At 36.6% G+C, this 16,321-nt stretch overlaps 1 protein-coding gene across 3 annotated transcripts in view; it reads left to right on the top strand.

Annotated features, from left to right (window-relative positions):
* Positions 1-16,321, top strand: part of Hmcn1 (hemicentin 1) — a 453,131-nt gene that overhangs the window by 298,200 nt on the left and 138,610 nt on the right. For all 3 annotated transcript variants that reach the window (XM_045142289.1, XM_045142294.1, XM_045142284.1), the window contains exons 37-41: positions 2,660-2,761; positions 3,808-3,984; positions 5,327-5,478; positions 6,716-6,839; positions 15,813-15,988. In XM_045142289.1, the coding sequence (XP_044998224.1) occupies positions 2,660-2,761; positions 3,808-3,984; positions 5,327-5,478; positions 6,716-6,839; positions 15,813-15,988 (731 nt within the window). The remainder of the gene's footprint in view (positions 1-2,659; positions 2,762-3,807; positions 3,985-5,326; positions 5,479-6,715; positions 6,840-15,812; positions 15,989-16,321) is intronic.

Here is a 16,321-nt window from a genome sequence, read left to right as displayed (position 1 = left end):
TCTAGATTCTGTTCTACGTGCATCCCACTAATTAATAATCTAATGTCTCAAAAGATGTCTTATCTTCCCAGTTTGTAAATCTACATTGGTTAACCTATCCAGTTTAAGATATTTTATTGTAGAATCAAAAGAAATTATTGAACTAACTTCTTTGAACTAATTCTGTAAAGTCTGTTTTTACAAACATTAAAATACCATTGTGTGGGGAGGTTGTTTGCACTGAGAGAACCCAGTCTAGTTAAATAATGACAAATTCTGTCATTGGGCATTTCCAAGTCAACTGATGACAGTGCTCTATGAGAGGTATTTGTAATTAGCTTCAAATCCATTCTGTACCCTCTCAGCATCTTCATTGGAAGAGCAGGACTATTTTTCTTTCAATCTAAATGAGCTAGGAATAGGGTGAGTTAAAATGCCATAAAGCTTTCCAGTCTTAAATATATTTGCTTTTAGGTTTGTTTGTTTGTTTGTTTGTTTCCTGGATTAAACACTTCTGAGATTGTTACAAATCTGGTTAATTTCCCAAGTTCTAAAAGCATTGATTTTAGTAGCTTTTCCAGAGTTATTATTTCTTTAGTGCAAGAATGGATTTTCCAAGACCTTATTGTGTCATTCTTGCTGAAATTCAATCGTACTCTTTATAAATTCCCTACTGATGTGAGAAATAGCCAACCCACTCCTCACTTCTTGTGTTTCTTATTCCCTCTAGAATGTTTTACTGCAGCAACTCTGTCTGTCAAACCTCCAGAAGGCTTCCACTGAGGGTTTTATTAACTGTTATGTAGGAATGCACCATAGGCTGCTTATTTTTCTTTTTGCTTTTGGAAAAATCCAGGTTACCATATTTAAATGTTTATTTGTCCTTAAATTTCATAAGGAATTGGATCAGCATTTGGTGTAAAAAGGAGAAGAAGCACTTAATACTTGAATGAGAAGGGTTATATTGGAAAATTGAGTCCTAGGAAGGAAATCTGGATCACCAGATAAACACACATCTGAGCTACAAGATCATATATCTTTGACAACAGATTTTATTTTTAATTTGTCAAAAAAGGCCTTGGAATTTTATTGTCCTTCATGTTTTTCTTTGGTGTTATTTTATGCTTTTCTCTTTATTATTTCTTCACTGTTGGCCTCACTTGCTTTACTATGTTGGTCTTTTCTTGGCTGTGATTGATTTGATTACTTCTTTGATTCTGAAATATTTTTGAAAATAGGAATCAAGAGTTTCATGATGGAGTGTACTGCTCTGATTCTGCAGCCTTTAATATTCAACTTCATTCCGATTTATGTCTTTCTAAGCCTATATTTTTGTCTTGATTTCATCTTTAATGAGGTTTTATCCCATGGATAAATCTTTCTGCCTTTAATATTAATTTTTATTGTTTTATTATAGCTTCAATACATGTAGTTATAAAATGTTGATTTTGTGGCCTAACAATTTTGAAACTTTTAAGAAGTTACAAAAGGGAAGAAAAAAATTATATATCCTAATATAGTCACATACATACATACATGCACAATTTTATTTTGCAAATCCTTATACTTTTTTTGTTTCACTACACAGTTGATTTCTATTGAAAGTATTTTTAAACATATAACTTTGTAATACTTTTCCCAAATTTCCTTACTTTTAGAAAATTTTGATTTGTTGTTCATTGCATAAAGCACTATAATTATAGAAGACTATTCATTAATTTCATTATTTTAATCAATATAAAGTGTATTGCCTTGTCATGTTTAATGATTTTTTTTTTGTTTTCTATACTCATTTGTCAGATAGTGACATTGTCAAATTGATATAATAAAATGATCTTCATTCAGTTCTTTATGTTAACATATTTGGGAATTATTTTTATTCATTTGAATTTAATTTAAAAGCACATTAAGAATTTTTTAAAGCATGCCTTTAAAAAAGTAGCAAAAAAGTGTACACGGCCAATGAGTTAATTCACATTTATGCTTTTGGTTTAATCTTGATTCTAATCTTTCAAACATATTGTTTCTGAAAACGTCAAATACTAATTTATATCTTCAAAATTATCTCCATGTAAACCAAGTCCTTTAGCCATTCATCCTGGTATTCTTTACATACTCCTTGAGGTATTATTGCAGCCTTCATAGTGATATCCCAAGTTATTCCTTTTTTTCTACTCCTGTTTTCCAAATATATTAAATAAAAGTAGAATTATGGATGATTATTTAAAATTAAGTGTCTTTATGCTTCAATTAAAACAAAAATTATTCCAATATTTTAGGACTGTGTCACCCAGGAAAAAGTTGGAGATTTTGAGACACAAATCACTTCTTTATTGGAAGATTTCAAATGGCTATATTGCTTATTGGTGAAAGATGGTAATTCCACATCAGAGCAGTCAGATGGACTAAATTTAAAACACACTCTTTTAAGTTTCTTTTCCTATATTTCCAATTTATAATCCTAAGGATTTTGCTGTCTGAACACAAAGAAATGGAAGACCCAGGAAAAACTGTTGTTTTTCATCCATTCTTCAATTCTACTTCCTACTATACTATAATTGCAAATACATCAGCATCTATCTAAGAGAAGAAAGAAAAGCAATTCCTAAAAAGCAAGCAGACAGTTTCCTCATAGGTATCTTGCTCATGTGCCATGATTATGTGCTTGGGCCTGTTGCAGAACCCCCCAGCCTGGATGATGCAGGGAAGATGCTGAATGAGACTGTGCTGGTGAACAACCCTGCTCAGCTGGAGTGTAAGGCAGCTGGCAATCCTTTGCCTGGTATGTTTACTTTGGCACTCTGTAATTTATCAACTTTTTTAAATTTCAGGGATTAGCAAATGATTTATACACATCATACATTAAAAAGTAATAAAGGAAAATTATAGAATACATTTCAAAACACTGATAACAATGTCACTAGAAGCTGGGAATGGTGGTGCAAGCTTTCAATCCCACCTCTCAGGTGGCTGAGGTAGAAGGATCAATGTGAGTTTGAAGCCAGCCTAGACTATACAGTAAGACCCTGGGCTTCAATTCTACCCTGATTCCAAAAACAAAATATAAGTATATGTGAATATATGTATATACATATGTATAGTATAAATATATATATCATTAGAGAAATATTTTTGAATTTTAAATTGTTTTACCTATAATAAATAATTTGTTCACTTAATGTAGAAACATGAAAACCTTAATTATCTTGCATATATTGTGACTACAAAATCCAAAATATATTTCAAAGATATATTTTAATTTTTAAAGGTATCTTAATGACTGGATCAAATTTATCCTAAATCAATTTGTTTGTATGTTTCATTCACTAGTAGGCTGTTCATGTCAACTGATAGTATAATGTTTTTCATTTTAGAGAGAGCACGAGAGAGAGAGAGACAGAGACAGAGGGAGAGAAAGAGAAAGACATTATCTTAGCAGTTAAGGCACTTGCCTGCAAAGCCTAAGGACCCATGTTCAACTCTTCAGGTCCCATGTAAGCCAGACACACAAGGTGATGCAAGCACGCAAGGTTGCACATGCACACAAGGTGGTGCATGCTTCTGGAGTTTGGTTACAGTAGCTGGAGGCCCTGGTGCACCAATCCATTCTCTCTCTCATGGAAAAAAACAAAGGATAGTCTTTCAGGCTTGCCTGAAAAAATAAAAATAAAGATAACATCAGTCCTAAAGAGATGCATATTTCATCTGCTTAAAATCAAACAAGAAGCATAGATAAAGGAATTGTGACTATTTTAGTTAAGATCCAATGTAGTATACTGAATTTTAAAAGAAAACCTTTCACATGGGACTTCTGTCCTTCCCTTGCAGTTATTACATGGTACAAAGATAACCATCCCCTCTTGGGTTCCACCAGCATCACGTTCTCCAGTAGAGGACAGATCATTGATATTGAAAGTGCCCAGGTCTCAGACGCTGGCATATACAAATGTGTGGCCATCAACTCTGCTGGAGCTACAGAATTACTTTACAGTCTACAAGTTCATGGTAAGTGTACCTTCTTTCAGATTCATCCTGGGGAAGGGAACATGCAAAATGATTAACTGTTTCTATAAAATGCTAGTGTGGATATTTAACAGAGTATCTGTTCTTGTCATCTTTAAAGACTCAGGAGTATAATGCTGATAACCATTCTTACTCGTGGCTCCTATTAAAATTCTCAACTTTTGCATGCTATTGAACTTTCTTGCTTTTAAATTCATTCTTGAAATAACTAATGGTGCTTTTGCCAACCAATGGCAATAACCCTGCATATAAATCCAATCTAACAGTATTACAGAAGTATTCTAAATTGTTATCTCCAATATTTTTTTATTTTTTTTAAATGCATATGTATTTGATATATGGTATACATTTGAAAAACTGCTCATTCATTAAACATATCAATTGCTTTTGGCAAATGCACACGCTTATTAATATATGTCATTATTGCGGCAAATAACATCTCCTTCACCCCAGAACAACCCCTCATATCCCTTCTCAGCCAGTCCACCTTATCCAGAAGCAACCACTGATCTGAAACTGGGTAATTTTGAAAAATAATTATAATATAATGAATGAAAATCCCTTTATACTTGATTGTTCATTTCCAGTGCATGCTAGGCAACTGCTGTACAACTGAGCTGCATCTGCAGCCCTGCCTTTGATTCATTCTTTCTTTTCCTGTATGTGTATGTGCATGCAGTAACTGAGTGTGTATACATGTTCATATGTGTAGGTCAAATAAGTTTTTTTTAAAAAAATTATTCACTTATTTGCAAGCAGAGAGAGAGAGAGAGAATGGGCACACTGGAATCTTTAGCCACTGCAAAAAAAAAAAAAAAAAAAAAAAAAAAACCACTCCAGATGCAGCCACCACCTTGTATATCTGGCTTTATGTGGATACTAGGGAATCAAACTTGGGTCATTAGGTTTTGTAGGCAAGCACCTTAATTACTGAGCCATCTCTACAGCCCCAAATAAGGATTTTTAAAAGAAGAATTTGTGGTTAAATACTATAATGAATGCAATGGGGGAATATATGCATAAACAGAGAACTCTGAAAAATCAAGAATTAAAAACTCATTCTGACACTAAAAACTAATTTCTTACATACACTAACACTTCCTTTTACTCACTTGTAAAATGAATTTATTGATACTTTCCGTACATACCTTGTGGGATGGCTATGATTAGATTTCCAATACGGAATGTAAAATACCCACCCAAAACAAACAAGGAAGAATTCCAAATACTAACATGAATGTGGTTACTACATATGGTTTTCACTGTTTCGGGTGATGTATCCTATGGTGATTGTATACTCTACTTCTTTTTTTTTTTTTTTCAGTGCCCCCATCAATTTCGGGCAGCAATACCATGGTGGCAGTGGTGGTGAATAATTTGGTGAGGTTAGAATGCGAAGCCAGAGGTATCCCTGCCCCGAGTCTGACCTGGTTGAAAGATGGCAGCCCTGTCTCTAGCTTTGCTAGTGGAATCCAGGTACCCTCTTTTACATGCCACCTAGGTACTCAACACTGGGTGCATACACTCAAAGCTGCTGAAGAGATTTGTAGAACAAAGATTAACAAATAATGATTTTAAAGCACATACACATATGCACTCATAAGTACATACACAAATGAAATTTCTAAATGATTCTTTCAAACCTCAGTATTATAAGAATTCCCTTCCCTTACAGGTAGAAGTTAAGGGAACCTACTGGCTTTAGGTAGCTTTGCTCTCCTACCTGCCCCTGCTTCCTATTCCTGCCACAAGGAATGCTCATCAGAATCAAAACAGGGATGTTCTGGTAGAACCCATGTTTAAATATCTGGAAATAATAATAAATCCAAGAAGCACATAGAGGATACGACTTCTATAAAAACATCAAAGAATAAAGTTTAAAAAATTATAATGGAAACAGTCTGAAAAATGAAATCTAAGTCTTAGAAAAAAATTAAGGGCACCACTTTGACTCAAACTTAAAAATTCAGAAGCACATATACTAGCATTCCTCATTTTATGTGCTTATTTTATTGCTTTTGAAGATATTGCGTTTTTTTATAAACTGAAGATTTGAGCTAACCCTGAACCAAATAAATTCACTGGCAATACGTTTCCTAAAGTGCTGATGATTAATGATGTTTTTAGCAATGAAATATTATTTAATTAAGATATATGCTATGTGTTTTCAACTTAGAGCTACTATACACTTAATAGACTACAGGGTAGTATAAATATAACTTATATATACTGGGAAGCCAACAATTTTAAATGACTGGCTTTATTACAATATTTGTTTTATTGCAGTGGTCTGGAACTGAACTCAAAATGTCTTCAAGGGGTGCCTGCATCTAATTTAAGACTTTATTTATTTTGCCAAACATAGAATACAGCCCTAACATTCTGTTTCCTTGGGTCTTCTGGAAAATCAATCATTCAGGATCAAGCATCATTTAAGACATCGAGCTAATGTCAATATGTAAAGGAATCACTGGCTCCATGTGATAAAAAGACAATGAGCATGGCTAATTAATTTATTTGGGCAGCACTTTATTACTGATGGTAACTTCTTACTAGTTTGATCAAAGAGAGCGTTTGTGGACTCTGTTCTTGTCGCCACTTGCCCTCTTCATGCTCCTGTGGCTTACCCTCCCTTGTGAAAATGAGAAGGAAGGTACCTGTCACTCCCATCCTCACGGGGCATGCTGGTTATTTGCTCTCTCTTTATTAACAGGTCCTTTCTGGGGGCCGTATCTTAGCATTGACCAGTGCACAACTAAGCGACACAGGGAGGTACACATGCGTGGCTGTGAATGCTGCTGGGGAGAAGCAGAGGGACATTGACCTCAGAGTATACGGTGAGTCGTGGTAGTTATCATGTCCGTGTTTTGAAATAGATATGCTTGGTCCTGAGATCATTGAAGCTTTTGGGGATACTGTAAACATTAAGAACAAAGAACAAGGGATGAAGATATTACCAAATAAATTCAAATCAAATTTTCTTTTTGCTTATAGTTGAGTTTGGCTGGGTTTGCCTTTTATAACTTTTAGTTATTAAAATATATGCCACCATGCAGAATATTAACTTCAAAACAATACTCTAAAGGACATAGTTATGGGTAAGAAGGAGGTCGTCTCTTCATCTATTCTACTGAAAGCTGTGGCTTAATTATATTTGTAATCCATGTATTTTCTATCTATCACTGCCACATGTGTGAATCCAAGGTTATCTGAGAACTACAAGTCAAACTAAACCTAAATTCAAATGATATTCTAGATTGTTTTCTACCCACAATATATCCATACTGCCTATAAGGGAATATATAAATCTATCTTGGACAAAGTCCCTAAGAATAAAGTTGGGCTTCCTTGGACTCAGTTCATAGGTGATGTTTGTCATTCTATGTCCTGGTATACATTGGTTTACCATTTAGAACTCTTTTAATAATTATTTGCATGGTATTCTTTGACACATGGAATCACAAAATTGTTTCTTCCGTGACTTCTTGTAGAAGATAGGCTTAATACACACATGAAGGTCTCTCTTCCCAAAAATTGACTCCTGTTTAAAATACACACACTTATTTTTTTCCTTCAGACCATGTGGACCATATTGACTTCTCAGTATAAGTTGGACAAATATAATGATCACAAGTAAATTATATATTGAGTAAGATGAATTATTTTTTAAATTTTTTATTGACACTTTCCATAATTATAAACAATATCCCATGGTAATTCCCTCCTTCTCCCACTTTCCCTTTGAAACTACATGCTCCATTGTCCAAAACCAGAGGATTCCATATGATTTATTTGCATATATACAATACCAACTTATTAAGTACCCTCCTTCCTTCCTTTCTCTTCCCTTTATATCTCCTTTTTAATTTGCTGGCCTCTGCTACTGAGTTTTTTCCTAATGGAACACTCAGGAGCCATAGATCATTGTTAGAAAATTTTCAGTGCTAGGGATGGGATACCTCCAGTGAGTTGTTGGCCAGGGAGGTCCCTGATGCCCCCAAAACATTATAGGCCATTGCCAAGGCCCTTGGTTTCCCACCAGGAATAGATGATAAGACCCTATTGCTGAAGACTCCATGTACTTGGGCTGCAAGGCCACTGAGAAATCCTGCTTGAACTGATCTGATAACCTCCTCCATGAAGACCATCTGACAGAAAGGTAGAAGAAGCCATTCTACATGTAGTTCAATGGGAGAAAGAGGTAACACCAGTGAAGATACTCAACAGTGGACACTGCAAGCCTTATAATTGGCCAGCCAGGCCAAATGAGCCAATGGGTGCAATAGTGGCACGTCTGTCATGGTGGAAACCAACTGCCCTCCAGTTGGACTGAAGGCCCACTCGATGGGGGGAACACATCCCTGATACTGAAAACTTAAAACAGGGGTAGTCATGAGCCCTAGAGGTGTAACATCAGCTGCTGTCTGGAAAAATGTATATACTATGCTTATCAAACTGCCCAGTAAGCACTTCTCTTAATATTTATACCCTTATATTAACACTACTCTCACTTTGAGTAGAGAATCTTCTCTTTTGATGGCAGTGACCTTGGGATGACTCAGAAGGTATCACTGTGCTGGAAAGAAGTGACTGGAGTACTGAGTAACATCTCGATCACACCTTCCAAGGCTCAGGGACTAATGCGGAAGAGGTGTCAGGAAGAAAGTAAGAGCCAAAGGAAGGGTAGGACTCCTTACAATGTGCTCCCTCCTGACATAAAATGGCCTGGATATACATGACCTCATAGTGCATGACACTACCTACACAAGACCATCATAAGAGGAGGAAAAGATCATGACATAAAAATAAAAGAGAGACTGAGTGAAATGGGGAGGGGATATGATGGAGAATGGAATTTGAAAGGGGAAAGTAGAGGGTGGAAGGAGGGTATTACCATGGGATATTTTATAATCATGGAAAATGTTAATAAAAATTGAGGGGAAAAAAGTACAAACATAGAAAAAAAAGAAAAAGAAAAAGAAACCATATGCTCCAGGTCAGGCACTGTGAGGTCATGGATATCCAGGCCATTTTGTGTCTGGATGAGCATGTTGTAAGGGGTCCTACCCTTCCTTTGGCTCTTACATTCTTTCTCTCACCTCTTCTGCAAAGGATCCTGAGCCTTTGATGGTGTGATAGAGATATTTTAGTGCTGAGCACTCCTCTGTCACTTCTTCTTAACATCATAATGCCTTCTGAGTCATCCCAAGGTCACTGCCACCTGAAAAGAGAAGTTTCTCTAACCAAAAGTGAGTGTTGCATTAATATATGGGTATGAACATTAAGAGAAGAGCTTACTTGGCAGTTTGGTGAGCATATTATATACATTTAGCCAGACACCAGCAGACATTACACCCCTAGGGCTCATGGTCAGCCCTGTTGTATGTTTTCAGTATCAGGGATGCCTTCCCATGGAGCAGTTCTCCAGTCAGATTAGAAGGTGGTTGATTTCCCCATAACAGACATGCCACTGTTGCACCCAGTGGCTCATTTGGCCTGGCTCACCAGATTTAAGGCTTGCAGTGTTCACTGTTGAGTATCTTCACTGGTGATTTTTCTCTTTCCCATTGAACTTCATGCAACATGGCTTCTTATAGCTTTCTGTTAGCTGGTATACATGGAGGAGGTTTTCAGCTCAGCTCCAGTAGGATTTTTCAGTGACCTTTCAGCCCAAGTATATGGAGTCTTCAGCAATAAGGTCTTACCATCTATTCCTGGTAGGAAACCAAGGGCCTCAGCAATGGCCTATAATGTTTTGAGGGCATTAGGGACCTCCCTGGCCAACAACTCACTGGAAGGTATTCCATCCCTGGCACAGATATTTTTTAGTAACAATCAGGATAATTGTCCAAAAAGTAGGTTTCCATGTGACTTATCTATATCTTCTTAGATTTTGATTAGCCTTCCTTCTTCCTTTCCTTTACTCAATCTCTTCCCCTGACCTCACTTAGCCTTTTTCACCCCCATTAATCTGTTCTTCTACTTACATATATACAATACCATCCTATTAAGTCCCCTCTCCTTCCCTTTCTATTCCTTTCTATTTTCTTTCTAGCTTACTGGCCTCTGCTACTGAGTTTTATTCCTACTCACATAGACATCCAATCATTGGTAGCTAGGATCCACATATGAGAGAGAACATGTGAGGTTTGGCTTTCTGGGCCTGCGTTACCTCACTAAGTATAATTACTTTCCATATCATCCATTTTCCTGAAAATTTCATAATGCCAATTTTTTTAACTGCTGAGTAGAACTCCATTGTGTAAATGTTCCACATCTTCATTGTCCACTCATCAGTTGAGGGCCATCTAGCCTGGTTCGATTTCCTAAGTATTGTGAATAATGAGGCAATAAACATGGTTGAGCAAGTATCTCTAAGGTCGTTGGACAAGTCTTTAGTATATATACCACCTAGGGGTGGTATAGCTGGGTCATATGGTGGATATATTTTTAACTGTCTCCAGAAGCTCCACACTGATTTCCACAATGGCTGGACCAAATTACATTCCCACCAACAGTGTAGAAAGGTTTCTCTTTTTCCGCATCCTTGCCAGCATTTATGGTCATTTGTTTTCATGATGGTAGCCAATCTGACCAGAATGAGATGGAATCTCAACATAGTTTTAATCTGCATTTCCCTAATGATTAGGGATGTAGAATACTTTTAAAATGTTTAAATGCCACCTGTATTTCTTCTTTTGAGAACTCTCTATTTAGTTCCATAGCCCGTTTTTTAATTGGGTTGTTTGATTTCTTATTAGTTAGTTTTTTGTATATCCTAGATATTAATCCTCTATCAGATATATACTGGCAAATATTTTCTCCCATTCTGTAGGTTGCCTCTTTTCTCTACTCACAGTGTCCTTTGCCATAAAAAGCTTTGGGATTTCATGAGGTTCTAGTGGTTGATCTGTGGTTTTATTTCCTGAGCAATGGGGGTTATATTCATAAAGTCTTTGCCAACACCAATATGTTGAAGGGTTTCCCCTAATTTTTCCTCTAGTATTTTCAGGGTTTCAGATCTAATATTAAGGTCTTTGTTCCATTTGGACTTAACTCTTGTGCATGGAGGGAGAAAAGGGTCTATTTTCGTCCCTCTACAGATAATATGTCCTGTTTTCCCAGCACCATTTGCTGAAGAGTTGTCTTTTTTCCAATGAGTATTTTTGGCATTTTTGTTGAAGATCAGGTGGCTATAGCTACCCGGACATACAGCTGGGTGCTCTATTCTGTCCCATTGACTTACATGTCTGTTTTATGCCAATACCATTCTGGTTTTTTTGTTTTTTTGTTTTTTTTACTATAGCTGTGTGATTTAGGTTAAATCAGGTATGGTATTACCACCAGCTTTATTTTCGTTGCTTAAAATTGTTTTAGGTATTTGAGGGGTTTTTGTGCTTCCAAATGAAATTTTGGATTGTTTTTTCTATTTCTGTGAAGAAAGCCATTGGAATTTTGATGGGTATTGCATTAAAGAGTTACATGAATTATTAATGCAAAGTACACATAGACTCTAGAATAACAACAGTAAAACATCCCAGAGGGCACTAGTAGACTCCTGAGTGTTCTTTCTTTCATTGGTGCATCTCATATAATAGATCCCTAAGGTCCAACCCCAGGAATTTCATTCTTTCACTGACTTATGCTGTATGAAGAATGAGAAGACTGCCAGTCTAAAATTTCATGAGATATATCTGTTTAGTCTAAGTATGTGATATAACTGTTCCTCCCATATGAACAAGCACACAGAGGGAGACAACAGCAATGACCAGGTTTCAGTCAGCAGTCAACATCGGAGTTTGGCTCCTCAATTACTGTACTGAGTAGTATCCAGAATGGGCCTAGGAGATGCCAAGAGCTGATTTTTCCAGGAGTTCTAGAGTTGAACATCACTCTGTGCCACCATTTGCTAAGGTGCTTAGACCCTTACTCTCTACACTGAAATCTGGGACAATGTCATTCTAGAGTAAAAATGAAATGACTAATATGTACATATGTTTGAGAATGTGATATGTATTTGGCATTTGAAATGTGTTTTCAGCAGGCTACTAAAAAGTGTAGAGTTATTAGAGTTTTAATCTGAAACTAATATTAAACCTGTGCTGCATAGTTGTTTTGTGGTTGTTGTTGTTTATCCACACGTTGTGTTTATGTGTTAGTATCCTCAGCAGTTTTGTGTCTTCTTGAACCTAATGAATTCCAATCTCTAGAGGTAAGAGCTCTTCAGAGCTACATTGGAGGGAAGAAGGTTAAGAAGAGGACCCAGGGGGGTAAAATGGCAGTTGTGAATGTAGTTTCTTAGAATTTTTTCTGCCTTGTGTACATTCAGAGTGTGTTTCATCATATTTTGAGATATTGCAAACAAGATGATTGAGGGGATTTTAAAAAGTTGTACTGTAGAGTCCTTTATTTAAACTTGAACTCAGAGTACTTTTTTGGAGATTTTCCATCTTTTGGTATTTCTGTAAGTATAAACCTGTGGCAGTTCTGATTTGGGAACTCCAATTTAGCAGTCACGTGTAGGATGAAAAATAAAGTCCAAATTTATCCTTTCTTAAGTATACAACCATAAAACAAAATAGGTTGACTATCTCAGGAAACTGAGGCTCTTAGAGTAGAGAGAAGTTTGTTCTCAGTCTAGACACAAAGTTGGAACCAAGAGACAAAACAAATAAACATACGTGTTTCAGTAAAATATGTGCACAACTATAAGTGAATTCGCTTTATGTTTCTTAAGAAAGCACTTTATTATTTTTGCATGCTTACTATCAGCTTTTAAATCTTTATTTTTGAATTTGATTCCATCCATTTAGCTATAAAAAAGTAATTAACAGGAAATACCTGGAAATAAATGAGCATTCTCCATTCTTGGATTGTTTCTGATTTTTACTCTGTAAACAGTCCTAAAGAAATTATGTTCTTTTATAGATACTACAAATTACCCAAGATATACACATATAGTTAGGATATTCTTATCTAAACAGACCCAAATTATTTTTAAGTTGTGATATTAGCTATTTGGGGGGGGGGGGATTCCTGTGCCAAGGCTTGTAAACTAATCTATTTTCATGATATCTTAGAAAGTAGTATAATTGTGCTTATTTTATGACATTAAAGTCTTCTTAGTCTTGAACAGACAAGTCATACATCTTTTTTTCTAGTGTATCAAAGTTTTTTGATACCCACAGTTTACCTTAAACTTACTCAGAACCGTGTGTATGTGTATGTGTGTGGATTTGCACTATTCACCATTCAGCAGACGGAACTCCACAGACCTTTGCAGAGACTCTCTGCTGAGCTGTTCCACCACTGGGCAGGGTGTCTCCCTATTCATGGTTCAGGTTTAGCTTAGGTTCTACACCCAGAAACTACACACAGATATACTCTTTGGTAATAATGCTTTTCCACTGAGGTCAATAGATAGCAGAAAAATCTCAGGTTTACAGAAACACAATGCTGGTAGCCAGTCTATTGAATCTATTGTCATCTTACCAAATGCTAGGGTAGTAGGCCTGAAACAGTGGCTAATAGACTGTAATGATATTCCTTACCACAAAAATTACATATCCACCAAAGTACCTGGAAAGTCCTTTAGGATTCAAGTGAATGCAGATTAGCCTTTCTCATGGCCACAAAAAGAAAAACATAATACTCAAAGAGAAAGACTGTGATTCTAGTATAATTTCCTATAATCCTGAATTATTTAGAGACTTAAGGAGAAATGTATCAAGAAATCCCACCTCTATGCCTTTTCAGAACAGCCCTTTTATCACAGGCTAGATTTCGTCATTAATTTGCCTTTTCTGAGCCACGATATTTACAGGAATGACTGTCATTGGTAGAATACAGAATCTAGTTGGGTGGTGTTGACAGCTGTACCTAAGACAACGATTTCAAATTGATTTGGGATGGAGCTCTGAGTGGGATTATGACTCCCACACCAGTCCCTCTCAAATCTCTAGCTCTTGTCCACAATACCAAAGAAATGTAAACACGGAGTCAGAGGAGGGTAAATTATGAGATTTATAATGGGGAAAGCAAAGCAGGAAAGTGCCCAAATTAAACCCCTACCTTCCCACTTGGCTGGTCAAGTCTCTCTCCCACAGAAAGCCTCTGGGAGAAAGGCACTCACACAGGTGTCTCAGGTCCCATTATATGAAGCAATCATCCAGTAAGAATGAGCTACATCATCAGGCTCTAGTAGGTGGGAAGAAACCTGATTGGCTGGCTCTCCCAGGACCCTGATGCAGGAAGGGTTCACCTTCAGGGCTATGGCAGCGAAAGTGGGCAAGAAACTGAAAGCTATTACTATTGCTGAGAAGGGATTAGGAGGTTGTGGCTTCCTGCCATCTTGCACAAGCCGGGACCAGACGGGTCCCATCATGTTTGCGGTGGGGGACATTCCCTAGTGAGCTACTTATTAAGAAAAGCTATACTTCTCATAATCTGTATCAACATGATTGTTCCTCCTCGGCATACCCAGAGGAAGGAGATTCTTTAACCTTCCCCAAGAACACATTTCCCCCATCTGGCAAATCTCATAGCCAAAGAATTCTAATTTTAATCTCATTAAAATGTACACTCATTTCCTCCTTTCATGTAATTAATTAGGAGCATGTTGTAGAGCTGGTCACTGATTTAGCTTGTCACTTTTCCCGTATGTTCTTCATGTCACCGAAAGTTGATAAAGAACAAAAGAGAATACCAAACTTCAAGTCAGTAAACTCCTAATTTTGACACCAATTAGTCATTTCATTTTATGTTAGCTATTAACTGTCACCAATTGTATGTTTTCTTCTGCACATTGTGTGGTAGAACAGACACATGATCTCTATAGTCTCTTCCAAATAGGTTTTTTTGTTTGTTTGTTTGGTTGGTTTTTGGAGGTAGGGTCTCACTCTAGTCCAGGCTGACCTGGAATTCACTATGGAATCTCAGGATGGCCTCGAATTCACAGCGATCCTCCTACCTCTGCCTCCCAAGTGCTGGGATTAAAGGTGTGCGCCACCAAGCCCGGCTACTTTTTTTTTTTTAATTTTTGGCTATAACTATGAAATTTATTTATTTTCAAAAAATGTAAATAAATATTTAAAGTATGTTTTTTTAAGGAAAAACCTTTTTTATTTTATTTTATTTTTATTTTTTTGATATCTTATTTATTTATTTTTATTTTTTAATTTAATTTATTAGTTTTCTTTTCAGTGAATACAGGCAGTTTGGTACCATTATTTAGGCTCATCTGTGATCTACCCCCTCCCATTAGACCCTCCTTGTTAATGAAAATGGGTCGTGCATTGTGGAGTTAGCCCCCAGTTATTAGTATGATAAATGTCTCTGCAAATCATGACCCAACATGTAACTCTGACATCCTTTCCGCCCCCTCTTCCGCAAGATTTCCCTGAGCCATGTTGGGTTCATTTTTGGTCTGCTTTAGTGCTGAGGTGTTGGGGTATTTTTTTAAATTATTGTTCCAGAAATATTGCATGAGTGATTCATTACTTTGAAAACCCTACAGCAGTAACATCTAGTTCTATACATTTCTGAGATGTACATTGGTGAGAACTGCCAGCTACAAAAGTTCTTTAAATTCAAATTAGAAGTATTTCTATTCAACATGATTATATTAACCAGTGATTTATTAATACTTGATTCTGAACCAAATGATGCAAGGAGCATCATCTGAAATGTTTATGATTACCTATCTTTAAAAAAAAAAACAACAGTAAAGTCATTCAGCATATGTCTTGCTGATAAATGGAGATAATGTGCTGACCTGTTTCATCCTGAGCAAAAACTCATCTTTCTCCTAGTTCCGCCAAATATTATGGGAGAAGAACAGAACGTCTCTGTTCTCATTAGCCAAACTGTGGAGCTACTTTGCCAAAGTGATGCAGTTCCCCCACCTACTCTGACATGGTTAAAGGATGGCCGCCCTTTACTGAAGAAACCAGGCCTTAGCATCTCTGAAAATGGAAGTTTGTTAACGGTAAGGCTAGAGATTCATTTTTCCCTGTGATTCCCAACTACACGGTTTCAGAGTTACTCCTATAAAACTGGCCTGTCAGAAGTTCAAGTGCTTTAGTTTAATCTAATATAATTCTAGGAACACTTATATTTTTATTTATTGAAATTTGTGATGGGGTAAAATTTTATTTTTATTTAATTTTATATAATTATAACAGGTTTTATGCTTTTATCACCTTGCCCAACTCCCAGGGGCCCTCCTTAGTGGGGTTATTGTATTCATTGTGTGGTCATGAAGGCCTCAGTCAGTCCCTGTGAGATGGGGAGACCATGCCTCAGGGAATTCCTACCCCCC

Source organism: Jaculus jaculus, chromosome 1 (assembly GCF_020740685.1).
Source record: "Jaculus jaculus isolate mJacJac1 chromosome 1, mJacJac1.mat.Y.cur, whole genome shotgun sequence".
Lineage (NCBI taxonomy): Eukaryota > Metazoa > Chordata > Mammalia > Rodentia > Dipodidae > Jaculus > Jaculus jaculus.
This window is presented reverse-complemented; position numbering and strand designations above follow the sequence as displayed.